Source organism: Schistocerca nitens, chromosome 5 (assembly GCF_023898315.1).
Source record: "Schistocerca nitens isolate TAMUIC-IGC-003100 chromosome 5, iqSchNite1.1, whole genome shotgun sequence".
Classification (NCBI taxonomy): Eukaryota; Metazoa; Arthropoda; class Insecta; order Orthoptera; family Acrididae; genus Schistocerca; species Schistocerca nitens.
The window spans coordinates 483597608-483625146 of NC_064618.1; the positions used below are offsets into that span (position 1 = coordinate 483597608).

At 42.4% G+C, this 27539-nt stretch overlaps 2 protein-coding genes across 2 annotated transcripts in view; one reads left to right on the plus strand and one right to left on the minus strand.

Moving 5' to 3' along the window:
• The window catches only part of LOC126259989 (uncharacterized), a 63768-nt gene extending 37701 nt beyond the window's left edge, over positions 1–26067 (minus strand). Inside the window, exon 1 of the mRNA XM_049957122.1 lies at positions 25860–26067. Within this exon, the coding sequence (XP_049813079.1) occupies positions 25860–26036 (177 nt within the window). The 5' untranslated portion in view covers positions 26037–26067. The remainder of the gene's footprint in view (positions 1–25859) is intronic.
• LOC126260543 (E3 ubiquitin-protein ligase MYCBP2-like) overlaps positions 1–27539 on the plus strand; it is an 831093-nt gene that overhangs the window by 320278 nt on the left and 483276 nt on the right. The window lies entirely within an intron of this gene.

The following is a 27539-nucleotide window of genomic DNA, read 5'->3' on the forward strand; positions in this document are numbered from 1 at the left end:
CTGACTTTACAGCAATGGATTTCCTTTTTTGGGGTTTCATTAAAGACCTCGTGTATGTTCTTCCTCTGCCAACCAATTTAGCCGACCTGAAAATTCTGATCTACGCTGCCGTTGCACAAGTTACGCCCGATTTGGCACAACGAGTGTGGGACGGAATTGATTGCCGTAGGGATGTTTGCAGCATCACGAATGGTAGTCACCTCAAATCCAAACGGCACTTGACACTTATGTGAAACTTGAGGTTGTTTGCTACAGAATGACATCTACCCATCTGTAAATTATCTCAATAAATTTCTGTATTATTCCAAAATTGTAAAGTCGTTTTGACTCACCCTAATTTTCTCTTTTTAAAGAACACAAGTGACAAAAGTCCCTTTTATGAGGATCCAATGTTTATTTTATAGAGAAGCAAGTATTTATCTCCTTGCCATCTCTTCCTGATAATCAACTAGAAACGAATTAATTTTCTAGGAGAAAATTTTGTTTAATGGCATCCGAAGACTCGCCGAGATGGCAAATGGTGGTGAGTGCAAGAAAAGGCTGAAGGGGTGGAAGGAGGCAGGTTAAAAAAGATGGTACAGTGCTAGGTTACGACTTAAAAGGTCTGTGGTGAAACACCGGTCAGTTCTAGGATTTTCGTCTGTTACTTGTCACTTCTTTTACCTATTGTAATGCACCCTAATGTGAGGAATGCCGAGCAGCACTGTGGTTTGGAGTCCACGTTAAACTGTAGGTTCCCTTGTAACAAGCTGGATGAGTCAGTTCAAAGGCGGGAGGCAAGCAAAAGCACACTGCCTCCAATAGGACCATGCCTAATGAAGCGGTATGGTGCAATCCAGCCTTCGGGTTGGCAGGTTTATTACAGACTAGCGAACCTAGCAGTGCTTCGCAACTGATAAGTATTTTCGGGAATTGAAAATACGTCTTACTTTTCTTCTACCCCTTTCTCTGTTGGTGGAGGGGGGGGGAGAAGAAGCCCCTCCACCAACTGTTCATCTCCTCTTCCTGCCCCCCCCCCCCGCTCTCTCTCTCTCTCTCTCTCTCTCTCTCTCTCTCTCTCTCTCTCTCACCTAGAGCCTTGTTTGTTGTTATTGGGAACGAATCCTTGAGTGGGAACTGAATTCCTCAAATGAGTGAGTAAATTAGTTGTTATTTGCATACACAGTATGAGAGACCTCAGGATAGTAGCTTTATTGACATTATTCCGCATAGTTTTAATCTGCAAATGGGTATGATTACAAAATTTCAGACGATTCAGATTCTGTCGTAGTATTCTAATCATAAGTCGTTTTTGGCAACGAACTTCTACAATTTTGTTTAAAAAGATACATAACCTACGTCCGCCTGAATATTTATTAGTGTATCGTGTGAAACTTAAGTAAATAAGCAGGAACTTTTCGATATTTTTTGGTAACAACGTTAGACAACGACTTGGCTTTATATGGTAGTACAGATTAGGACCTTCAAGGCCCAATCTTACATCGAACCAAGGAACAGTATTCGTAGAGAAAGCTAAGGCGGTGTGCCGAATTACTAGTTGCACCCTCATTATTTATTGCGGATCACTGTAGTAGTGCGTACGTGCATTATTAATTAGGATGATGATGATCACATCTTTACGCAGATTTCAGACTGGATCGATCTGCTTTACACGTTTCTAATCCGATTTCTGTGTATCAAACAAAATACGTACCTCTTTTCATTTGTCTCAATTCTTTTCCATCTTTAGCATCTCCAAGGATTTTCCTCACATTTTCTTTCGAAGATGTAATTTTTTTTTCTTTATTTCCAAATTACCAGATGTTCACTCAGTCATCGGACACAGCGAACTAACCGGACCAATTACGCCTTTATAGGCTTTTATTTTTGTTGTACGCAACAATGTTTCTTAATCTCAGCGCACTTCTCAGGGTACAGGAGAACAAGTGTTCCAATTTTACCTTCCACTTTAAACCAATGTCTAATTCATCCCACGTGATCAATGTACCAACCGTGCGGTCTGGACTTTTCCCATTCTTGACGTCAGGAAGTATTCCTTCTTTCCTCTGTCTATCAGCAGGCTCAATCGCAGGCCACTTCCAAGATCCGTTTAGCTAAGTTTCTCTGTTCGTCTTTCTAGTGGCTGATCGCCATCTCGCTTTTTATGAAGCTCTACGACATTTCATTGACAATAGGCTTATCTGCGACTTAAAACTTTATTAACTGGAAGATATAAGTTCGAGAATAATCACCTAAAACTATGTAGACATTACATTAAGGAGGAAACTATTTCGTCTGTATCCGATGTCTTACTTACAGAGCCGTTATAATCAATACAACGTATTATTAGTACTTAATGCCAGTTTATTTCCCCTTCTCCTTACTTTTATATATGAATAACAAGTTGGGGAACAAGAGAAACGGCCATCGCCTGCGTCGTTTCGAAGTGTGTCCTAATTCCACTTACGTCGTTGTGAGTTTTGGTTACCTGTTTGGCATAGCTGTTTTGTTCTGAACTCGTGTTTAGAATTACATTAAAATCTCTTTCCGATTGTCCTAATCAAGCAAAATCTATCTAATCAAACAGCAGTATAGTGCAGCTTCTTTTGTTCCTTTCCAAAGCGTTATACTTAGCTGTTTCTTGAAAGACACATGGACGAAAAGCATCTAGCCACAGTGCAGCACCTAACCGTCATCTGACAGATACCACAGGTGGCAGCACAATAACATCCGTCAAGCCTCGGCTGTTTTCTTGTCTTGCTAAAACTGTTGAACCAACACAACCTGTCCTTTGTTAACGTTTCTTGAATCAGCATCTTTCATTACCTGCACGTGGAATCGTCTGAATGATTTCTCTGTACGTTCAACGCTTCTACAGGCTTTCTGCTGCTTCTCGAACTGCACATAGCCGTACTTCACATCCCTATAGTACAGAAGTGCTCTTAATGAATGGTCTGGCTAATCAGAGGTGTTCTCTAAACGAGATACGGCAGATCCTTTCAACCGTCTTTTCTTTAAAACTCAAATATAAAAACTTTCGTAACAAGACACAGTGTAGACCGCGAATCGATTCCAGAGTCCTGTCTTAGCAGGTGGTATTCCACTAGTTGCGCTATCCGAACACGCCTCAAAGTTTGACTAAAGCTTTCGATTTTTCGCTCATATATTCCTAGCTTGGTTGCCCGCGAAAGGCAGGGGTGCCAGATCGTTCCGGTCCGAAACACATTTTTACATTTTTGCAAATGTTCTTCGCAGGATAAGAAGCCATATCATCTCAGATTTCTTCAAATTAATTGCACACTAGTATTTCCTCGTCAGCGTGGTATGTACCTGTTCGTTCTACCTTAAGTCTCTAACAGTCGGCCATAGATACTTATATGATGCTGGTGACCCTACGGATTAACTCCTAATACATTCATTGATACTCGAGCCTTCTGCCTAGGTATACACGAAGCGTTTGTTTCCCTACGAAGTAATTGCTAGTACCAGTATCGTGAGTTGATTTCCAAAATCTACCGGGATGTAAATTTTCTGCAAACAGTAGATCATCAAGCAATTGGAAAAACGACTACCTCTCATCAATAAGTTTCCAATCCATGTATATTTTTTACATTTTATTATTTTGCCGTAGTTTCTATTTTGAAGAACCTTTTCTGGTTTTTCTTTTTTACATAATTCTTATGTGAAATCAATGTCAGTATTGTTAGTTTCTGGTGATGTTTCGATAAAAGCATTACAAGTGTTGCAAAATGACAGATTCCTTGTGAAAACGTAATGTTTGTTGTTCGTTGTATTACTACCACTGTTTAGAAGACCTGTTTTACGTGAGAATTATTCTGACAGCATTTTATAGGCCAATAGTAGCAAGAGCCTTGGAGTAGTCCACGCACAAGGGTAACTGCTTTGTCTTAGGTTCCTGAGTTCAAAGCTCATAATTGGAAGGATCCCATTTCTACATTAAAACAAAATAAGATCCAATTTAATGAATTTGTTGGTCATTTTTAGAGCTAAAGATACCACCGACTAACTCGGAGGGCATTTTTCCTTTAACAGTTAAATGTTTACTTTGACAAGAGGAGCGATACATCACCTATTGAGAAACTGCACTGCCGTGGGACAGGATAGGCTTTTTGCACTTCCTTCTCCCCCCCCCCCCCCTCTACCCCCTCCCTCTCCCCCACACACCTCTGGTAGGTTCATACTATAGTTCCATTAATTCATACGAAACAAAACCTCTCAGATATACAAAATCATTCGTCTTTAACACAGTGCTTTGCTAGGATTTTTTCCAACAACGTGGTTTTATTACAGCTTTCAGATGCTTAGCTTGTATCAATTTTCGTAACACAGAGCTACTGCAATTATTCGTCAGCTGTTCAGTGCCTAGCGTGACCAGTTATTACCATTCTATAAATTCTCAGACGCAAGGGGAAAAGAACTGCTTGCGTACTGCACGTGTTTCATTGCCGTTATTCAATACTTTGTAGAAACAGAAACACGTCAAACAATTTGTATTCAGAAGTTCTTCGTTTAGGTTATGTCCGTCGTTTCGCTAAGTCCATGCAAGTGTAATGGCGGCTCGTTAAGCAATTAGTTCATCACAGAAACAACCGAAAGTTCATACTGGAGTAGCTATTCCTACCTAAACCCGCCTTCCACCAGCTCACAAGATAAGGAATTTGCACTGAAAAAGTCAGCAGTCAGTAATTTTCCAAGCGGGTGTTAGGGAGGAAATAATTGAACTGCGCGTATGTTATTTTGCTATGCTTAGGTTTTGAGTCCTTAATCATAAAGGCGGTGTCGTCTTAGAGCAACTGTAAAGATGGAAAACCACATAAGCAGGGAACTCGAAAGATACATTTCTTGCTGAACTTGTTTCGAAGTAGAACTAACTTCTTTGTGCCAAAGAGTATGTCTCGTAGAAGCTAACATCGTGTCCAAGTTTTTAGCCGCAATCTCTAAGCAAATACTATGGCGACTGTGCAGTCGATACGAATATTAGCATAGAACAGTAAACACTTCGGTGTCTGCTAGTGCGTTATTGGCCGGACAGTTTCGGATCGGTTGATATTAAAGGAAAACGGGAGAAAACAGTTTTAACAACGACTTAAACTGGTGTCCTCCAGCTCTCAATCTCCGACGAATAAGGATACTCTAAAACTTTGTAATGGAGACAAGCGCAGCGGTCTGGTGCAAACTGTGTGGAAAAGTATTGAGATTTTTCACGTTGTGCGCCCAGAGGGAGATAACTGTACTCAAAACTTGAATGCCAGGGTGTGCATTTGTGTCCCCATTCCCGTTTTTGTAACGACCTAGAACCAGTGGCGTCAGCGAGGTATTTTCGTGCTGCCAACTGACTGGTCACGCGTGCATGTTGCGTTAGCCACCTCGCTGTCGCTTCTGTCCCGAAAGCTTCCTTCGGCTGAGAACATAAATTCCGAGCGTAGTACTGCGACAAAGAGATAAGCGGTCGATAGATTAATGCCCTGCTTTCTGTATGTATACTCGTCGTTTCGCTCGTGAATCTCTACATCTTCCCGCCGACCAGATTCACGCGTTACTATCACTATAAAAATGCGCGATTAATAGAATTTCCAACAGAAACTGTTGTATTTAATATATCTGCTTTTGCTTGCATATTCCTGCCCAGGTACATCTAAACAGCGATGAAGCACTAGTCTCATGTAGGTATCAGAAACAGCGCGCTTAACTACATTACGCTCTCTATCCAGTTACTACAGTTAAGTATCCGATAAATACACGCTAGTGCATGAATAAAAGTAAACAGCCAGTGGCTATGATTTTGCAGTCGAGCATGGGACAGTCATGGAGATTGCCGCCGGGAAAGCTTGAAGAGTCACAGTCATAGAGATGTCTGATATCTTGGGATTACTTCCGCCTGTTGCACCAACTGGTCAGTGAATATTGTTGATGAAGCAGACCGCAGAAGACGCTCTTTTGTCATGTCGTGTTCGTAAATGGGAAAAAGGCTGGTGATAATAGATACGAGTGCCACTGACTGACAGTCAAGCACCACACATTGGCTACTTCTGTAAGTGTGTGTACAGGTATTGACTTGCTGGAAGCGAACACCTGTGTGATGATGTCCGATTTTGCACTATTCTGTGTTGCCTCAATAAACACTAAATGTGTATGACCAGTGCAGGCTATGGCTCTCCACACCATGACGCCCAGCGTTAATATATGTCGCTGCCTTCATAAACTCTTTTAGTTACCTCTCTTCACATAGTTGTCGCAGTCTGAAACATCAGTCACTCACGTTAAAGTAGAATCTGTTCTCATCACTGACTAAAACTTCACATTATTCATTCATCAAATTGAGTCTTTCGTTACGCAGCCTTGCAGTCCCGCTCGTAGCAAACAGTTCCTGATGGTCCTAGCTCACTGAACTAACACCAATAATTCACGTCTAGTGCAGCGGCTGAGGCGTAAGTCCGTATACAGATGTCTGGAATCATGGCGAGCAGCATGTCAGCCTTCTTCGCATGACCAACACCAACCCCGCTGTCACCTCACATCGAACATGTTGGTTAATTTTTCAGAAGGACCATCCAACCTCAACAATGTGACCTCGCTGGAATTCAGTAAATTGAACAAATTGTGGTCGGCCACATAATGCGGACACGTCTGCAATGTTTGTTAATCTATTGCAGTGTTCGAAACTAGAGACCACTTTTCAGCAAGTCATGTTCCTTGGTAATCTGGTCATCTGTTCTCCTCCTCGCTTCACATCCAGAGATTTGGTTGTGGTTCCCAGTCGGTCTTTAGGTTTGTTTTGTTATAGTATTTCAGGTCTTCGTGTTTCCTGATTTCTGAGGCTGGGATTGGGAATCAGCCTAGCATTTGCCTAAAGGAGCGCGAAAAGCCTCCTAATAAGCACGCTATGGCCTCTCCTTCCTGTCTCTTAAGATACTGGGCTGAGCGTTAAGCTTCGCGAATAACCCTGCAGTTCGGATTAGGATATTATAAGAGCGTAGGGCGTTGAGACCAGAGTCCATTCCAAAATTTTCTAGATAAATGACCACGTAATGATGTGATGAAACTACCGGCGTTTCAGCTACTACGCCCCCTCCACCCCCCCCCCCCCCACTTCTTTAAAGGAACTCCTATGTATAAAAGAGCTTGAAACTTCTGATTACTTAAGAAATGTTTTAATGTGTTCAGTACTTTACGTCAAACATGTAAACGAGAAAAAGTTTGGAAAAGGTTTGAAATTATATCTAAAGCTAAGTGCTCTTATTATCCCGCATTGCTTGAGTGAAGTTGTGCAATTTTCACTCCATTTTTAAGCAAAATCTAGTTTTACACGTATCTTAGTCTTTAATATGTCTTATCTAAGTAAGGCTTTTCAGTGATATAATTTTGCAGGTTCGTTGAGTGTTGCATGTCCATACTGTTTACAAAATGAATTGAGAATACAGTTATTAGTAAAGAAGCAGTAAATTCGAACGCCATGCTTGGTGCAAAAGTCTGACTGCACAAACAGGGAAAATGTAGTTAGCGGTAAAATTTTTTCCTTTCATTATTTTATGGGGTTATCAGCGAAAAAAGTTTAGTAAAGTTTAGAAATGATGTGTGAAGTTTGTTGCAACACACTAAGTACTCTCCTCCTCAAACAGTGGTTGAAGATGGTCTGGTCAATTTTCGCGTCTCGAGTTACGCTGCCTCAAGACTTGTCTTAATCTGTCACAACTTAAAATAAGATCATATCTCTTAATGAGCAGATGACAGTTTAAATTTTTAAATTTGGCCAATAATATACGAAATATTGAAAATAAAAATTGTTTCCCTGGAAGGCATCCCGCAAATGGGAGCGATCACTATGAACCATAACCCACATTAGCTGTTTAGTAATATAATGGTTGTCTGAAAGTAACTATCTGTTGAAAAAGGTGAATAAATTCTACATTTACAACTCTAATTTTTTGAAAGTAATATTATGCACTGAAGAGCCAACGAAACGGGTACATCTGCCTAATATCGTGTAGGGCCTTCGCGAGCACACAGAAATGCCGCAACACGATATGGCATGGCATAGCGTGGCATGGACTCGACTAATGTCTAAAGTAGTGCTGCAGTGAATTGACACAATGAATGCTGCAGGGCTGTCCATAAATTAAACCGTAAGAGGACGAGGGGGTGGAGATCTCTGCTGAACAGCACGTTGCAAGACATCCCAAATATGCTCAATAATGTTCATGTCGGGGAACTTTGGTGGCCATCGGAAGTGTTTAAACTCAGAAGAGTGTTCCTGGAGCCACTCTGTTGCAATTCTGGACGTGTGGGGTGTCGCATTGTCCTGCTGGAATTGCCCAAGTCCGTCGAATGCACAATGGATATGAATGGATGCAGGTGATCATACAGGATGCTTACGTACGTGTCACCTGTCAGAGTCTTGTCAAGACGTATCAGGGGTCCATTATCACTAACTGCACACGCCTCACACCATTACAGAGCATCCACCAGCTTGAACAGTCCTCTGCTGACATGCAAGGTCTGTGGATTCATCAGATTGTGTCCATACCCGTACACGTCGATCAGTTCGATACAATTTGAAACGAGACTCGTTCCACCAGGCAGCATGTTTCCAGTCGTCAACAGTAATGTCGCACCCCGCGCGGTTTGAGGCGCCCGTCAAGTAATCAAATCCTTGATTTGGGCCTTCAGCTCCGAAAGCCCATATCGACGATGTTTCGTTGAATAGTTTGCACGCTGACACTTGTTGATGGCCCAGTCTAAAAATCTGCAATTTGCGGAAGGGTTGCACTTCTGTCACGTTGAACGATTCGCTTCAGTCTTTGTTGGTCCTATTCTTCCAGGATCTTTTTCCGGCCGCAGCGATGTCGGAAATTTGATATTTTACCGGATTCCTGGTATTCACGGTACACTCTTGAAATGGTCGTACGGTAAAATCCCCACTTCATTGCCACCTCGGAGATGCTGTGTCCCATCGCTCGTGCGCCGACCGTAACACCACTTTCAAACTCATTTAAATCATGATAACCTGCCATTGTACCAGCAGTAACCGATCTAACAGCTGCGACAGACACTTGTATTATATGGGCGCTGCCGACCGCAGCACCTTCTTCAGCCTGTTTACATATCTCTGTATCTGAATACGCATGCCTATAGGCCTACCAGTTTCTTTGGCGCTTCAGTGTACAAGACTGTGGCTCGCTTCAGTGTACAAGACTGTGGCTACACACTTAAAAATTCAATTCAGACACCTAGACGTCGACCAGTATGGAACCACAGTTCTCTGTAAGAAGTCAACTGAGATACTGCCCATAACTCCCCGAATGTGTGCTTCCAGTTCTTACAATGTTTTATCAGTTGGCACAATTGCAATCATTGTACGGGGGAGAAAATGCGGTCTCGCCCAAAAGTGGCCGTGTGGTGTGGAATGATTGCCACAAATGATATCGTGTCATTTATCCTGTGCGGTAAATGAACGCAGAACGCTACCTGCAGATGCTTGAAAATTATGTTTAGTCCTCAGCATCTGCATAGGATAACATCGAAGACATTTTTAACCAAGTTGACGAACTCTCTCTTCGAATGATGTGCGTGCGTGGTTGGATGAGAAGTTTCCAGGACGATGGCAGGGCAGACCCCGATCCCATGAGTGGTTTGTAAGAAGTCCAGACCTGACAACATGTCACTTCTTTTTATGCGTCTGGGCAAAATATGAAGTGTACTGGTCGAAAGCTCTCACGCTGGAAGGATTGGAAGCGCAGATTCAGGACGTTATCAGCAATATCTCATGCGACTTTCTCCAGAGGACTGTGGATTCCACACCCGGCCATTTGAGACCATTGATCAACGTCGTAGGTTCCTACTTTGAATTTTAAAGTATGCAACCACATTTTTAACAATGATTGCGTGATATTAATTTCAATAAATTTACGTTGTAAATAAAACATTCAGTCAACTTTTTCGGTGCCTAGTTACTTTCCAGATATCCTGTAGATTGCAAGCACTTTTCATGAGGGTGACTTCCCTGATGGACACTGCCTGCCTGCTATAGAAGCTGAATCGTCGGTAGTTTCGTCACATCGTAACGCGGCCCCTCACTCAGAAGAATTTTGTTGGAAAGGATATTACTTTTTTTATTCATTTTATGTTTAGTACTCTGTTGATACTTTAAAAGATATGTTTGCATAGGATGAATAATACTTGGCGTACATTTGCCTTCACGCGTGAGCCGAGTGTGAGTGAACGTCAGCCGAAGGGAAGAGTAATTAACGTAGTGATTTCTACTGTTTCTCAAGCTCCGGGGACGGTCGCCTAATTTAATTTGCGGGCATTGTGAGCGTCAGCGGTAAACATTAGCTGACGGCAAACGAGCGCAATTGGCGCGCCACAGCGCGACCTCGCGGGAGCAGCAGAGCACGTGACAGCCGAGAGGCCCGTCTGGAGGAGAGGCCTTAGCTGAGCAGGCAATAAGCCGGCCGCAGCCCGGGCGCACAGAACGACGAACGACGGGGCGGGTGTCTTCGTTCAAGTCTGCCGTTGTTCACATCGCGCTACAGCCCTAAGACAGGCTTGCCCTATTATTCTTTAGTCGGATCTTTAATTGAATCACTAAAGACGTGGTCGACGACACGACAAACTAATGCTCTTTAAATCCTTCCTCTCCACCATTCTCTTCCTCAGCAAAGATAGCTTTGTCTCTGTCTAGTCCCTGTTTTAGTCACACCAGATCCATGTTCAAGGACGTATACACTTATTTTCTGTGACAGTGCATACCATCAACAGTTCATTAAAACTCGCTGTTTTTTTATAGACAAAGAACGTAGTCTGTAGTGCACTTTTATTTGGCACTATCTGCCACATTTCACATTCTTTTCCTTTTCATTCTCTCGTTTCACAAGTAGCCAGACACGTTTCGTCAACACATGACCGTCTATTTTAGGTAGATTTTTAATGTGGTACACATTTCTTACGGTTACGTGCTGCCGAGACGTTGCATCACAAGCTATTTTTAGTAATAAAATTGACTGAAATGGGAAACGTGCTGAGTGTAATCCGTCGAATATATACTACTGGATCAAAAGTATTCGGAACCCCTATGTAATGCGGAATTGATCACTAAATGTCTCGAGGAGCGAACACGCCAGTATAAAAGGGTGCGGGGAGCATTTTGCTAGTAGAGAAGCAGTATGAGCAGAATTGGTCGGTCAGGAGACCTAACAAGGGGAGGCCACAACGTTTGGAACGCGGATTTACTGCAAACTTCGTAACTCGTAGTACTCCACGAGGACTACAAAATGTGTAAGCAGTAGCTCGTAATTCTCGTTATTGAGAAAATCGCAAGAGAATTTCGGTCGTTTAGTATATACCTGTGCGTAGCCATTTTTACCATGAAGCGCCGGCACCAGAGTGTTTAGCGTTCAAGCATACATTTTCAGTATCACTTTATGTGTTTGGTCGTTTACTAGTCGGTAGCTATGAATATTATATTATTTGTGATAGTAAAAATTTTTAGACTGCTAAATAACATTGTAAATTTAATAAAAATTCATCCGATTACACATATTTTCCCATTACATCAATTGGAATATAAATAGTAAAGAAAATGACTGTGTTAGAAATTAAAAAACTGACGAGCAGGACTCGATCCAAGGACCCAGCGATTACCGGGTTTGAACGCTAACCACTCTGCTGCCGACGCTTCAGCGTAAAAATGGCCACGCACAGGTATACATTTGACGACCGAAATTATCTTGCTATTTTCTCAATAACGCTTGAGAAGTACGCGCTACTACTTACACATTTTGTTGTCCTATTTGAGTACTACGAGTGTACGAAGTTTGCAGTAAATCCGCGTTCCAAACGTCGTGGCCTCCCCTTGCAAGACTTACTTAGAACGCGGAGTAGTCAGGACGTCACCTGAACAACAAACCCAACAGGGACATTTTAAAACTTCAAAACCTGTCGAAGTCGACTTGGTGACGTAAGTGAAGTGGAACAACCACAGCTACACCAAGACCAGCCAGACCTCGTGTAGAGACGAGGTATCACAATGACTGTGAGCAGGGAGTTAAAAAGAATGTGGTAAAGTAGTCGAACAGGTCCTCATAAGCCACGCATTTCTGTAGTCAGCGCTGCGCAACGCTTGAGGTGATGAATTGTGAAAGGGTTTCGATGTGGCGAATGGCTGGGAAACGTTCCTATCGTCATCTGTAATGCTACGAGTAAAGTACGGAGGAGGCAGTGTTACGACATTACCTCTTGAGGTAGTTGACAGTGACATTCTTGAAATGGCGTGCATAGTGTCCCGATCTGAACCTATTGGTACTCTTTTGAGATGGTTTAGAAAGTCGACTTCGCTCCAGACCCTAGAGTCCAACATTACTCTTACTATGGCTATGGGGCTCATGAAAAAGAATGGTCTGCCATTCCTCCACAGACATTCCGATACCTCAATGAGCTTGTCCCCAGCAGAGTTTCAAGGCGTTAGAAAGGCGAACGGTGGTCACACCCCAAATTATCGTCTACTAATATGTGCCCTGATACTTTGATCAGATAGCACATCGTAACCAATTTCACTGTAATTCGGCGAAAATTAAATTAGGTCAATCTGAAAGAGTTCCCGCATCATACAGTCACATTGCATTCACATTTGCGGGAACCAGTTCTGAACAGCCACTCTTCATTTTTCACGATTTTACGAGGCTGGAAAAAGTATATCCAACACACACTTTTGGAAAACGGGGAAAGGAACGGGGGGATTGAAAAGCGTGACGTAGAAAAAACTTATTGCTAGCAGCTGCGATAGCTATCAGTAAGTGCAATGAAATTTCTGATAATTTAAGTTTTGAGCACAGCACTGTATGGAACTGAATCGTGGGCTGTGGTGAAACCAGGAAAGAAGTGAATCGAACCGTTTGAGAAGTGATAATACAGAAGGATGTTTAATATTAGGAGGTTCTCCACAGTTCTGTCGAGGAGAGGAACATTGACAAGAAGGGACAGAATGGTAGGACATTTGACTTCCACGGTATAGAGGGTACCAACAGTAGGAAAAGGCAGAGACTGAAATATATCCAGCAAATATCTCTGGACGTTGGATGCAAGTGGCACTCTTAGATGAAGAGGTTGGCACAAGAGGAATTTTGGCATCACACCGCTCAGGAGACTAGCAAAAGGGAAAAAAAGATTAAAAGCACCCTGCTGCGAACAGAACAGGAATGGCAAACTGAGCATAAAAACGTTTACCCGATAACTTATTTGAGTCGATGAAAGATATTTCTATCTACGGTGTTATTTAACATTGTAAACCACCCTTCATACCATGAACTGGATTTCTGCGAAGTCCTATTTTGGGTTCCCCAGAGGCTGGATGGACCTTCCGTACACTTTTGATACCGGGTGTCAGTGTCCAAGTGTTATGTTTATTATAAGGAGAGCTCACATGCTGTTCTTCCAGGTTTCAGTGTAGCGAAAAGTGAAAGCGCAGAGATGAATTACGCGAAGTTGTGCTCATTGATAGTCGTTTGTGGGTGCTACGTCGACCAGGAGTGCGTGAAGTAGGAACCATACCGATCCATCTTCGGGCATCAGAGTGTTGGGGAACCTTGGCCTACGGTGACCGTAGCGTATAATGCAGTATGCATGCAGTTATCATTACTATTGAAAACAGTCACTTCACTTTCCGAAGGTTTGCTCCGATGGCGCATCCTGGGAGTAACAACAGATATGTACATCGAGAAACAAAACTCAATTATCCCTATATTTTTAACCATAAAAACAAATGCTCTTGCTGCAATCTACTACAACTGCTAGCTTGCTTAGTAAGAGAGGTACATCTCTATAACATGGCAGGAAAGTGGCGACATAAACAAAACAATTTTACGGTTGATGTCGGGAAATCAGTCATGTGCCCAGCTTAGTTTTAAAAGTGATCGGACTTTTGACCGGTTTAACGCAGTTTACCTTGTGAAGTTTTTTTCGTATGTGTCCCCCGTCTAACTGGGTGTTGTGTGATGTCCTTAGGTTAGTTAGGTTTAAGTAGTTCTAAGTTCTAGGGGACTGATGACCATAGCTGTTAAGTCCCATAGTGCTCAGAGCCATTTGAACCATTTTTTTGTCCCCCGTCTTGCATATTCTAGACTGTCTGCCCCTACAAGTTTTATCGCCTCTCAGTTCCTTCCAGCGCCAATTTAACTATTCCTGGGTACTATAGCGGATGTCCCGCTGATCTGTCCCCCTCCCGATCCGTGTCTTCTATAGACTTCTTTCCTAGTTTACTCTTTGTAGTACCTCTTCATACCTTACCTTCCCATATGTATTTTTAACATATCTACATACTACGTAGGCCACCGCACGGTGCATGGCGGAGCATACCACGTACCACAGCTGTCATTTCCTTCCCTATTCCACTGGCAAATAGAGCGAGGGAAAAACGACTGCATGAGCGCCTCCATACGAGTCCTATTTCTTCCACCTTAACATACTTCCATAGCACCAGATTTCATGTGCTTCCAGTTCCTTCTCACCAGGATTTTACATGGTCCAAGTGTCACTTCCATACAATTCTCTGCTCTGCTTTACTTTCACGAACTTCTTCCTTAATTACGTAACCACATTTGGGAACAAAGACTTAACTCAAGAGAGCTTTCTTCACCTGCGTCTCTCATCGTCGGATGTCTTAGTTGCTTTTTACGTCCTGTGTAATATTACATCCTAGATGGCAGAATCCTTTCATATCTACTACTGTTTCATTCCTTATCTCGATGTTACGCATGTCTCTGTTCTTTCCGATACTGATCATCCATCACTTTCACCGTATCCCTGTTTATCCGTAACCTGCTTTCTGTGTTAAATGTTCTTTCCATTTCATTCATCAGGTTTCTATGTCTGCCTTACTTTCCGTGTGCGAACAGTACATACCATAGGTAAGAGCTCCCTACAGCTTGCTGTTTGTCGTAACAATAATATTATCTTGGAACTCTTGCATTTGGTCCGTGTTTGCATAGAAAAACAGTAATATTAGAAATTGAGTCCGCCTTGAAGCAAAACACCTTGTTATTCGTTTATTTCTTTATTATCCCAAACTAGTTTCGGCGACAAATATCACCATTATCAGTGGGGTTTTGTAACCTAAAACATGCAGAAAATGGTATGGTTGTACAAACACAGTAAAACATTATTACATTTTTACAGATCGTCTTTTGAGATATAGTTTTGTATTGATACTTTCATACACCCTTATTTTTTGTATGCTACAGCACGTTTCAAGCAATTATTGGCGCTGTTTGTGACATTTTCTGTGCTCTTTTTTCTGTTGCCGTCTTTTTACTTTTTCGCTAAGTAAAAAGACGGCAACAGAAAAAAAGAGCACAGAAATTGTCACAAACAGCGCCAATAATTGCTTAAAACATGCTGTAACACACAATAAATAAGGTAGTATGAAAGTATCAATACAAAACTATATTTCAAAAGACGATCTTTAAAAATGTAATAATGTTTTACTATGTACAACCATACCATTTTCTGCATGTTTTAGATTAAAAAACCCCATTGATGGTGATATTTGTCGCCGAAACTAGTTTGGGATAATAAAGAAATAAACGAATAACAAGGTGTTTTGCTTCAAGGCGGACTCAATTTCTGATATTACTGTTTGTCGTAACAATAGCTTGTGGTGTGGATGACTGCCATTCTTTGTGTGCATGTCTATAGATTTTCGTTCGAAACCTAGCAAGAGATTTTACCCGTCTGCGACATTCACCTTTATGGAAAGCTGCTTCTCGTATGTGTTGCTTGACAGACAAGCGACGCTTTCGATTTACGGTACACGGCAAAATAATTTTAGTCAAGAAATTTAGTTCCAATAATATAACTTAATACAACAGGTAGTGGTCTGGATATTTTCATATTCAGTTACAGATAAGTATTGAAGTATATTTCGTAGATATCCTCTCTCAGTATTCTTTAGTCCCGTAGAGAAGGCCCTTGCTGATTCTGCATTAACTGTTGTGGTGACTACTCGCTATGCTGACGTGGGTAAGAAAGCGCTATATTAATATGAGCTTGTCTTTATGATTACGATTCAGACTGGGAAGGACGGAATGTTGTTTCCAAATTACACGTTGAGCTCAGTTGAGATTGATGTCATAATTGCTTCTCTGAGTCACTATTGATAGAGGTAAAGGTGGATAAATGGGCCCCCACTTTTTTATATATAACACCTTTTATTTTTAGTATAATCACCTGAAATTAACATAAAACATTTCTCTAGTATGTCCTGCAATAGTTACGACATGTTTTGGTCCAACTTTTTAATATTTAAAACAAAATTTTATTTTTCCTGATACTCTGCATTTTGTTGCGTCAAGAATTTGTGCTGGTAATATGGGCCCCAAGGTAGTTTGAAATGAAGTCCCATGCTTCTTTACAGAGCGTAGGGGAACGATGGGGGAGACCCGCACCGCCTTACTAGGCAAGGTCCTAATGGAGGTGGTTTGTCGTTGCCTTCTTCCGACCGTAATGGGGATGAATGATGATGATGATGAAGACGACACAACACCCAGTCATCTCGAGGCAGGAAAAATCTCTGACCCCGCTAGGAATCGAACCCGGGACCCCGTGCTCGGGAAGCGAGAACGCTACCGCGAGACCACGAGGGGGCGGACAGTTTGAAATAAAAAGAAACAAAAATTTGAAAAATTATTAAATTTTTCTGTATAATGAAAGAAAGATTCACTCTGAACATTGTTAATTAGTCTACTGGTGGGATGATTTTCACAGCCTACGCCTAGCCTATTTACAATAGTCACACACATAAGCATCTTTTTCGCATCCAGCGCATTCGTTGTGCGCCCTCATCTCACAGGCTATACCCTGGACCCAAAGTTCACCTTTTGTGTCCTTTGAAAAAAATCCCTTCACAAAATAGACGTACAGCGTCGTCAACATCAGGGACAGAAACACCAACTTTTTATTTCTTGTGCAACGCTGGTAGGCCATGCCCCTGACATTTCTGGTAAGGCCGTAGAATTTGGATTCCATAATGAGAAGATATTTAACCAGTTCGTCCTCAAGTCCCTGTGGTAAAACCGGTGGAAAGCCTTTGGAGCGTAGAACGAGGGACAGAGTACACTTTAACCGCTTTTTTCAACCCCATTTTTTTCTCTTTAATAGCTACAATAGCATTTGCCATATTTGCTTTGTTCCACGATTGCCGTTTCGACTTTTTTGGGGTACAAGATGTGTTCGAGGCATCTGAAACAAAGAGTAGCAATATTTGTAAATGGTCCCATAAAATCTGATTGATTTTACGGGGCCCATAATACCAGCAGCAAAAGGGGCCCATATATCCACCCTCGCCATCTTGGGAAAAACTATTTTGCCTACGGTTAGTTTGGTTCGCAACCGACGTTAATTAACGTAAAACGGTATCCCAACAGCAAGCCAAATACGTACCTTACCTTAGTTTTACTAATAACATGTTAGAAATTAGTTTTATTCAAGTAAACACTAACCTTTCAAACTTTTGATGACAGCGAAAAAATTCACAGCACAACTACTCACAAACCATGACAGCTACTACGTCGGCGTACTGTACAGTGAAGTTTGGCAACTAGTTTTAGTAGTTCATGTGCTCTCCGCTAGAATTCGTGGCCTGTACTTCCAAATATGTAGGGGGCCCATAATACCAGCAGGGGCCCATTTTTCCACCTTTGCCTCTAAAAGCTGGAAGCGACATTGATCCTTAAGTAAATAAGCTGTCACAGCATTTCACAACAGTAATGTTCGAAAAAATGCAGCTACATGTTAATCGCACACTGGATCTATTACGCAATTCTTTTTATTTGTTGCGCTACGTAAACTATCCGTTACGCATAGTTATTTGGCATTGCTTATTGCGCTCATTTTCTTGGCGCCAGTTTTCACGTTTCACAAACACCTCCAAAGACACTGGTCGTTGCGAAAGTAACAACACCGTCTTAACTCTAATCGAGATTTTCCGATAGCTGTTGGGTCCGCAGTGCTGCGTCGACACTGAGACAAGACCGACAGAGGGAATAAACAGCTTTACTTCCTCGTACGGATTTTTGCACCACCGTCATCGTCATACGCATTAGCATCAAAGAACGTTTCCGTTATATCTGTGCAGAGAGCTCTTGGCAGCAACGAAGGCTAGCCAATTATGACGAGAGGATGTTCGTAAAAGACACCAGTTTGTTGACAATATGATGGTATAATCCGGTAAAAATGCAGACAAGGAGTCACCTTGGTACGCACTACTACAGCTAACATGTCGGATCGTGTGAAAAAGGAGGTTTATATAAGTGTATCGTGTCGCTTTTGTAGCAAATTGCAATTAAGGCAAACATGACATGTTCGTTATTTGAGACAGCTTAATCTACGGAAGTTTCCTAAAATATGTCACATTGCTGTCGTACATATAATTATGAAATGATTCTTCCTAAATATTAGTAATCTCTTTCCTGGAACTACTATAGCTATCTTTTCTCGATGGAAAATCTCTAGGATGGTTAATGTGGACGGTTAACTTTTAGTTTCTTACGGTAATATTATTAGTCATGTAGTTAAACAGCCAGTCTGAGGCTGATTGTTGTTTCCGTAATTCCAAGATCCTACAAACTTTGATTTGCAAGTATGAATGTTTACGAACAGATCATATTTGCAAAGTACCGTTATAAAATATAAGGCGTTGAAGGAGGATGCCTCATTCGATACTGAACAAACGTCAATGCAACTAATATACTCTAAAGATCCAGGAAAGTTACCCCCAACTTCCTAACGTAAGAATTAAATATCACTCATTGATCGGAGGGTTACATACAATATTACATTCTGACGAATATGTACTGATTGCGTTACGTCAGTAAACACCTTACTACTACACTATTCTGCTTAGATACATTAATTGCCTTGCTGCCAAACTTCTTATGCTTTATATTCTGAAATGAGTGGATTTCACCGTACAACATCACAAGAAACACGAACAAAAGTCAATAATCTCAAAATTATTTCTAAATTAAAATTACCGCGTTTTGACGGCGTAATATTTTTGCAACAGTTTACGAATGTCACATTGCAGATACATTCAATAATAATGCTCCGACAGTCTTATTATAACTGTCTTTAGCGCCCGTGTTAAAATATGAGAAGACTGTGCTTAAAAGTGGTAAAACTATAGAAACAAAACGAGCATTGAGGCATAACATTGCCCTAAAATCCACGTGCACGTCCACCCACATACGAGAGAAGGAACTGTTCCTATATCAGTTCTTAAAAGAGAAAAGTTTCATTTGAGAAATTAGGATACTAAAATAGATTTATGGAGCTGGCTGGTCACTTGACTCTGAATGGATGATCCGGCTATTCTGGCACACACTAAAACATCCAGCTTTAAAGCTTAGACTAGAGTCTATCGTATTTTACGAACTAAAAGATCCACTTTTTCTTCAAAAAATTGCCTCCGAAATTCAGATGCGTCGTATCCTCGAAATTAATATGTAACTTCCAGTGTTTGATATCGGATGCCGCGGGAAACCTATCTGTCTGGCAACACTGGATTCAATTACCAGCAGCAATGCACCGAAACGACGAAGAGTTGCGGGGATTCACACGCTTGCTGACACTTGTCTCCCTCCCACTCCATAACAAACCCAGAAAACTCTCTAACCCATGATGAGTAGGCATTGCAGTCTACTGTGCGAGTGAACTTTAATTTAAAGTGATTTGTGTTATCGATAACATTACAATATTTTTGTTAGCAACTACTTTCGTAAGTAATAGCATCTGCAGAAGAACATGAAAACAGACAGGTGAGCATCATTTCGGCACTCCAACAACAGAAAAGCCATTCACGATACACAGAAGAACTGAAAAAAATGAGGAAGACAAATGTGCAAATAGACTGAATGAAAATGGCCAAAACTAGAAGGTGATATATTTAAATGAATTCAAGGATATCGTCAAAACCATTGTGGAACTAATCCAAATAGCGAATATGGACGAAACTCCTCTGACATTTGATGTGCTGAGTAACAGAACTGTCGCCATGAAAGGTGCTACAACTGTAACTATAAAAAATAGTGAACATGAAAAAATTCACTACATTGTTGTCCTTTCATGTTGTGCTGCATTAAACTTAATCCAACGATCATTTTCAAGCGCAAAACAATGCCAAAACATTCTGAAATGCTGCTAGATATTGTTCACGTACATGACAATGAATGGACTAGGGTGGTATGGAATTATGAATTAACAGAGTATGAGAGAGAAGGAGAGGTGCTTTTTTGAAGAAGAGTTCTCCTCTTGTGCTGGATCAGTTTAGTGAAAGAGAAATTGAGACAGGGAAATACAGAGCTTGCTATTTTTCTAGGATGACTTACGTCACAAGTGCAACCTCGATGTCTCGATACATAAACCATTTAAAGTGTGTATGAGAGCGGAATGGAACAAATGGATGAGGGATGAAACCCAACTCGAATTCACACCAAAGGGAGCTTTGAAACGACATACAATCAAACAGTGTCAGTGGATAAAACAGACATGGTCTTGAGTGAGAGAAGACATTTTTAAATCGCTCAAAAAGTGCGGCATGAGACGCTCAGTGAAGACCGACGACGACGAAGAAGAAAAGTTCAGATGACGAATTTCAGGAATTTTAAAGATCAATTCGGTTTTATAAATTAAGAATTTTTTAGTCTGGCTTTGCAAACTAATAATAAAATTGGTAAAAATGTTATTTTAAAAAAAATGCTTAAAAATTGAGGCGGGTCTTATAGCCTGTAGGGTCTTATCTGTAAATTACGGTAGACTTCACAGATTTTTAAGTTTTACCACATTCGTCTACTTGTCGAGAGAAAATGGATGGCAGATCCCCATTCATATCTGCTTATGTTCTCTCGTTGAAGGTATGAAATACACTCAGTAAAATGTACTGTGATTCTTACGTCACAGGCATCAGACTGTGGAAACGGGGGCCGCGAGGGGGGAGGAGGGGGGGGGGGAATGTCTCTCGTCGTGTAGAAAGAATGTGTTAATGGACATTGCCCTATTCGGAAGTGGGACTCTGAGTGAGACTGTTTCATGGAATAATTGGCATGAGGTATTCTACTGCTGTGTACTTGGCTTCACTGAAAGCAGCTAATTGTCGTCCATTCCCAGCCACTCCTCCCCACGGTTGAATGGCTATCTGACAACAGAGAAATGACAGATCACAGGGGAATGTCATGTGTACCCTTCAGGCAGCTTATCTGCTTGGTTGCTTCTGCAGATTCCCACGTGTCTGGAATCCAGCCGTATGATGCATTTTCCACCTCCTGTTGAAGGAAAAGTATGTCTTATCTTTTGTATCAGTTTGTCCACAGGAATTCTGAACATATGAGAAAATTTTTGCTTTGAGATGCCTCATCTGCAGCATTTCCTTGCAAAGTGCATGCACCTCTGAACTAAATATGAAGTATTCGTTGCGAAGGTGACTCCTGAAAATGTGATCGGAAAATACGAATTAAGTCACAGGAGTCCCTTTGCTTCAGACAGTGTATACTACATGAAAATTGTATCTACAATAATACAAGAACTTAAAAGTTAAATCTACGGTGCAGTCTAAGAATTTGCCATTTCTGAAGTAATTCTGGGTCTCTTAAGAAGCCAAGATATAGAACTGTTCCAGTTTCGTCGCATGGGACATATGAGGGCAGCAACTTCTCAAATATTCAGAGAGAAATTAATACGGCACATTATTTCCGAGGTGGCGAGACTGGGAATTATAATTTCAAATGCCGTCGTCGGTGAGGCCATCAGATCTGGAAGACTAGGCTAGTTGGTCGAGGAGGAGTAAAAAAATCGGCGGGAGATGTAAGTGCAGTGGGCGTCTGCCTACGCGAGAGGCACAGGGAAGTCTCTGAGTCTGGCAATAAGGTAGAGGGGAGGGAGGGAGGGAGTGTGTTTATGTATATATATATATATATATATATATATATATATATATATATATATATATATATATATATATATATATATATATATATATATATATATATATATATATGGGGGGGGGGGGGGGCGTGCGCGCATTTGGCTTAGGAAATGCTGTGAATATTGCTGTGTAAGGCGCGCACACTTCTCTTCGCTGGGATATGCAACTTTATTCGACCGAGAGAAATTGGAAATTTTCTTTTTCTATTTAGATCATTGTATGTTGGCGCGTATTCCCAGACCTGGACGCAGAACAGTTATGCTGTAAAATTTAGCATGGGTGAAAGTACTGTTAATGCAAAGTAATTTTTTTTTCACTTGACAGCACTCCTGTGGGCAAAAGCAAATACTCTTGCTTCTATTGTTATTCGCATGTCTTAGTTCTTTAAGCATTATCTTGAGTTGAAGAAGAGAGCGTATCGGATATTCAATTACCTGAGATCTGAACTGCGGGTCATAAATCTTGTCAGACTGAATTCCACGGAGGGTAACGTTATGGCGATAATCCATTTGTTTGATGCTCGAAGCTTCGTTGCATAAATGCAAGGGTTGCGTGAAGACTACTGGCTAGGATCTGCGATGCATCACGCACACCTGTGACGTAGGTAATCGATGGAACGCTATCTGCATACAAAGTGTCTACGCGCAGTGGACCTCGTTTTCCCATCCATATAGCTGCAGTCTTTCCAGGCAACGAGAGATTTCTGCAGCTGACCTAGTTTCTTTAGCACTGTTTTCTCATATTGTGGGTCTGCTGGGGAACGTGGGCGCGCATAAATTAAGATTGGAGAAATCTGTGATGTATCGTCTGAAATATAACTGCTCGAATGCAGAGGTTGCCCTTTAACAGTAGATCTGTTTAGACGGAAGATCGCGGACGTAAATCACAAAAGTACGGTGCAAAACGGACCGTCTGTATCATAATTATTGTAGCTCTTGTTTCTAGGGACGTTGCATGGAGCAATTAGTGACTGTTGTTCCACATACAAAATTGCGGTGGAATGGTGCCTCTGTAGAGAGCTAAAGCTGTTCTAAACGCGAGTGTTCATTTGAACACTATAGTGCTCCGCTACGCATTTTCCTAGTGAAGATAGTACAAAGTGGTGGAACACTTCATTCACTTGAGGGGACGGCAGTTCAAATCCCCCTGCGACCATCCTGGTTTTAGATTTGCCTTGATTTCCTTAATCGCAAAAGGCGGATACCGGTTCACTTTGGAACGGCACAAGTTATTTCTTTCCCAATCCGCGAGCGTGTTTGGTCTGCAATGATGGGATCGTCAGGACCTTAAACACTTCTCTTTTCTTGTTTCCTGCGAAACTCAGTAGCTTGTATAGGGTGACCTTCAGTGTAATATAAACTCCGACCCACGATGCAGCTTACCATTTTTGTACGCAACTGCATCCGTCCAAATGTCAAACAACATTCCACTAAGATTCTGATGTGTGGAACTTTTTTTGTTAATGTTAAAGGGCCTGGAAGCTCTCTTCAACGTTTTGAAATTGCCGGTAAGTGGACAAACTTCTCCGGCTACGTTTCACTGACCCGTGAAAATTTTAATTTGAAAGATTTAGGAGGTACATTTTCTGGACAGTTATCGGTTGTTTACAAAGGTAATGTCACTGTTTCCGGTCATCGTGCAAGCGAGCTCTTGAATTGCCTGTGTTCTTAGAATAGAGAGGTACCGCTGTGTTCAAGTCTTGACTTAGTCTGTAACAGCATTAGTTGATTGCCAACATAATTCTTTCAAAGAGGCGACAACCGATTAACTCCTTTATTTAACCTGTTGCATGATAGACGTCAGGGAACCTTGTAATTTAACCGTTGTTGCCTAATTATTTGTAATGATGGTTCCGTAATGAGTGCTCTCCGGTTCTTAATACGTAGTTTTGAAAACTGGTGAGCGTTTTTCTCGACTTGAGTTGTTCGCGCTTGTGCTGCACAGTGGTTTTGGCACAATACTCGACTGTTTCACAATCTAACGAGAGGCGTCAATATCTCATCGTATCTTATCTCAGTTGGACTGGTAAGCCTGCCTTCGCTGGGAACAACTTTTCACAATATGGTTCTGAATCACCTAGTACAAAACGGGGATTCAGAGCAACGCTTTCAATGAAAGAAGTTACGACAGGCCACAATACTGAATACGAATTATGCAGGCAGGAACCACATAACTTCCCCTCCTTACTCTCTTGCCCCCACTTTACGTGCACCTGCAGAACAACGCGTACACCGTTAATGAGCGATTCGCTTTATGGGCGGAAACTGCGATTTCAGGCACGCTTGTTGCTAGCAGCATCTATGTAGGCGCTGCTCAGTAGTTGGTAGCGCCGGGCTGTTAAGTTGCTTTCACACACAGATGCATTAGTCCTGAATAAGCATATGACACTGCTTACGCAACCCGCCGGTTCGCCACCACGCCTCCCACACTCCACATACGAGCGTGCTCACACATGTGGTAAATACTTTTGCATTGAACTGAACCGCGTTCTCTCTGCCGAGGGAATCGCTACTTCATTTATGAGAAGCGTTTTAACAGCTGTAGTAATAATCTATAGCAGCAACAAACACGTTTTGAAAATAATTTCTTTTATATCAAAAGTTTGACATGTATGAACAATGAAAACATTCTTGAAGACGAGGCAGTGCGCAAATCGGGTTGATAGACCCTACATACGCACACTAGCTTAATGTAATTATGTTGTGAAGAAGTACTGTGAACAGGCATGAATGCGAAAACGCACCGTGCTTCGCTCAAGTGAACTGAGCCATCACTTTTGAGATTTTAGTAACTTTTTCAGGCTAGACATTTGTTGTACTAGAGGCAATTTGTTATTCCAGAGGCGTTGTGACGTCAGTGCGAGGGACACACTGGTTAGCACGCCGCTGCCCCACTTGCTAATTTCCATTTTTCCAAATCTGAGCCAGTCCTTCAAATAACTCCTCAGTTATTTCAATAAGGCCGGAGGAATCCTTTCCAGTCTTCGCACCAAGCACAAATTATTTCGTCGGTTGTTCATCACTTGCCTCTCAGACCTTTCACTTATGGGATAGGTGCATAAGGTATGCAGATGTAATATTTTTATTGGCGAGAGATGCCGTCGTCTTGGTAAAAGTTACATAGTGGCTCCCGTTACATTTTTCGCAGTTTATGCACAATATACGTACAAACATGCATCAAAATCAGATTTGTCTTGTCTAATACAGCTTGTGAATTTCCCTTGTAGCGTAACTAATAAAGCGTTAAAAGTGAGGCGAATGTAGGCATCGGGGTATGTTAAAGGTCAGTCTATCACACCACAACATACCCAAGATCTGGTAGGGAGGAGGCACTATCACAAACTAGTCTAATTTTCGTTAGCTCCGGAGATACTTAAATAATTTTTATCGGCCACTTAACTTGTTTATATCTCCTTAAAGCAATAGGAAATTCATTTTTGTCGTGGAAGGAAACGATGCACTGATACTATGTTGTGGATGAACACTTAAGACATCTGTACAGCAACAACAGTGTTGAGTTAGAGGGCGTCAGCGGATAGCATATCCACACACAACTTTGTTGCGCACTACACGTTGAAACCAGCTGCCAGTTGTCAGTGGTCTAAACACGCTTCCTAAAATGGAATGAATGGAAATGTCCAGCTGTGCAAAAGAGCAGTTAGGGGACACATCGCAGGTGTCTTCGGCAGGTGTTGTGTGGATGGAGTAATTGGTGCGCCGGAGTTGCAGCCGTCACACACGCACCGCGAAACTAGGACGCACGCTATTCCCTCGAGTCACTGGAGACTTGCAGCTGGCAACGCGGAAAACACTGTCGAGTGGGCGTATCGGAGCTGCGACCTCGCGCAGAACGCTGCGCAGTTGGCCAGAACCGACGTGGAAGCGCTAGTTACCTGTTGCTCGCGGCCCGCGCAGGAGCAGGTGACCGCCCCCGTTGCGCCGTCGCAGTGGCACGCTTCGGCGTCGCACAGGCTGGGGACGGACGCCGCCGAGGCGGCCGCCACGACGGAGATCAGCGGCAGCAGCCGGTACAGGGCTAGCGTGGCCGCCGGGGCCGGGCGGGGCGGCATCGTGCACTCTGCTGCATCGTACCAACACGGCCGCCGCTCTGCTTCTGAGAGCGCAGCTGTTTACAAGCGCAGCGCCAGTGTCAGTTGACGCCGGTCTGGTGGGGAAGAGTGGGAGGGGGCGAGTCGCGGCGCGCAGGCGCAACAGCGTCCAGGCCTCAGCTCAGCGTGGCTGCGGCTGCGGCTGCGGCTGCTCTGCCGTTCTCACGCGCACCACCTGCTTCCTCTCCCTTGAGCGGGGGCGAGTCAGCACACTGCTTTGGTTGCTCACTCCGCGTGAGGGGCTTACCTGTAGCATACCGAGGCACTGGAACAAGAAGCGACCTAAGCATCTGAACTGCTACTAGTGACTGGCAGGGATGACTAGATTGACGCCTTAGTTTTTGGTAGGCCGCATCACGTTATCTTGGATCAAGAAGTAGAAGTAGCTGTAGACATGCTCCAGGAAAGTGTGTCGGGACTCTTGTTGTTCCTGTAGTACACTAGCTAACTCGCCAACGCTTCGCAATTGCTAAATATGTAAGGCAAGTGGAATATACGTCTTAATCTCCTTCTCCCCTCTCTCTGTCCATCTCCTCCTCTTCCTCCCCCCTTTTTCCGTCCCCCCCTCCCTGTCCATCTTCTCTTTCCAATTCCCATTTCCTCCTCCCCCATTTCTGTCCATGTCCTCTCTCCCCCCCCCCCTCTGACCTTCAGCCTTGTTCATTGTTACTGTAAACGAAACATTGTCTGCGAATTGAAGTCGCTGAGAATGAATGCGCACATCCATTAGGATCATTGGTATACGGGATGTGAGAGAACTCTCCATCCGTTGGATGAGGATAGTAGCTTAAGTGACAGTATTTCGCTCAGTTTTAAACTGTGGACGGGTAGAATTATAAAGTTTCGGGTGATTCCGATCCCTTGGTAATATTCTAATGAAAAGTCAATAAGCCATAAATATAATTTTCCTAGTTTCTGTTAAAACTGATTTTGAGAAAGAAAACGAAATTACAGATTTTCACAGCACAGCATTTTCTTTCCCGCAGTCGGTGTCTACAGTAAATCTGTACAATCTTATTTTAAAAAATATGTTTGCTGTGTCTGTCTGAATGTTTACTAAGGTATCGCGTAAAAATATGAAGTAAATATCACACAGGATCAGTCGTAGGTAAGGTAGGTGGCAGACTTCTGCTCGTTAGCCGGATACTGAGAAAATACAGTCATGCTACAGTCTTTACAAAACATTTGCGCGTCCCATCTTAGAATATTTGTCAACAATGTGGACCCAGACCAAGTAGGACTAGCAGGGAACGGTCATTGGGTTGATCGACGCGAGGGCGTCACGGAGATGCTGGAAAACCAGAATTGGCAGACTCTCCAGGATAGATGGCAGTTACTCCGCGAAAACCTACGTGCAATGTTTCAAGAAGCTGTATTAAATGATGAAACTAGAGATAGTCTTCAATTAATTACAGCGCGCGCAGGGACATTTAAGGAATCATTCTTCCCGCGCTCCATACATGA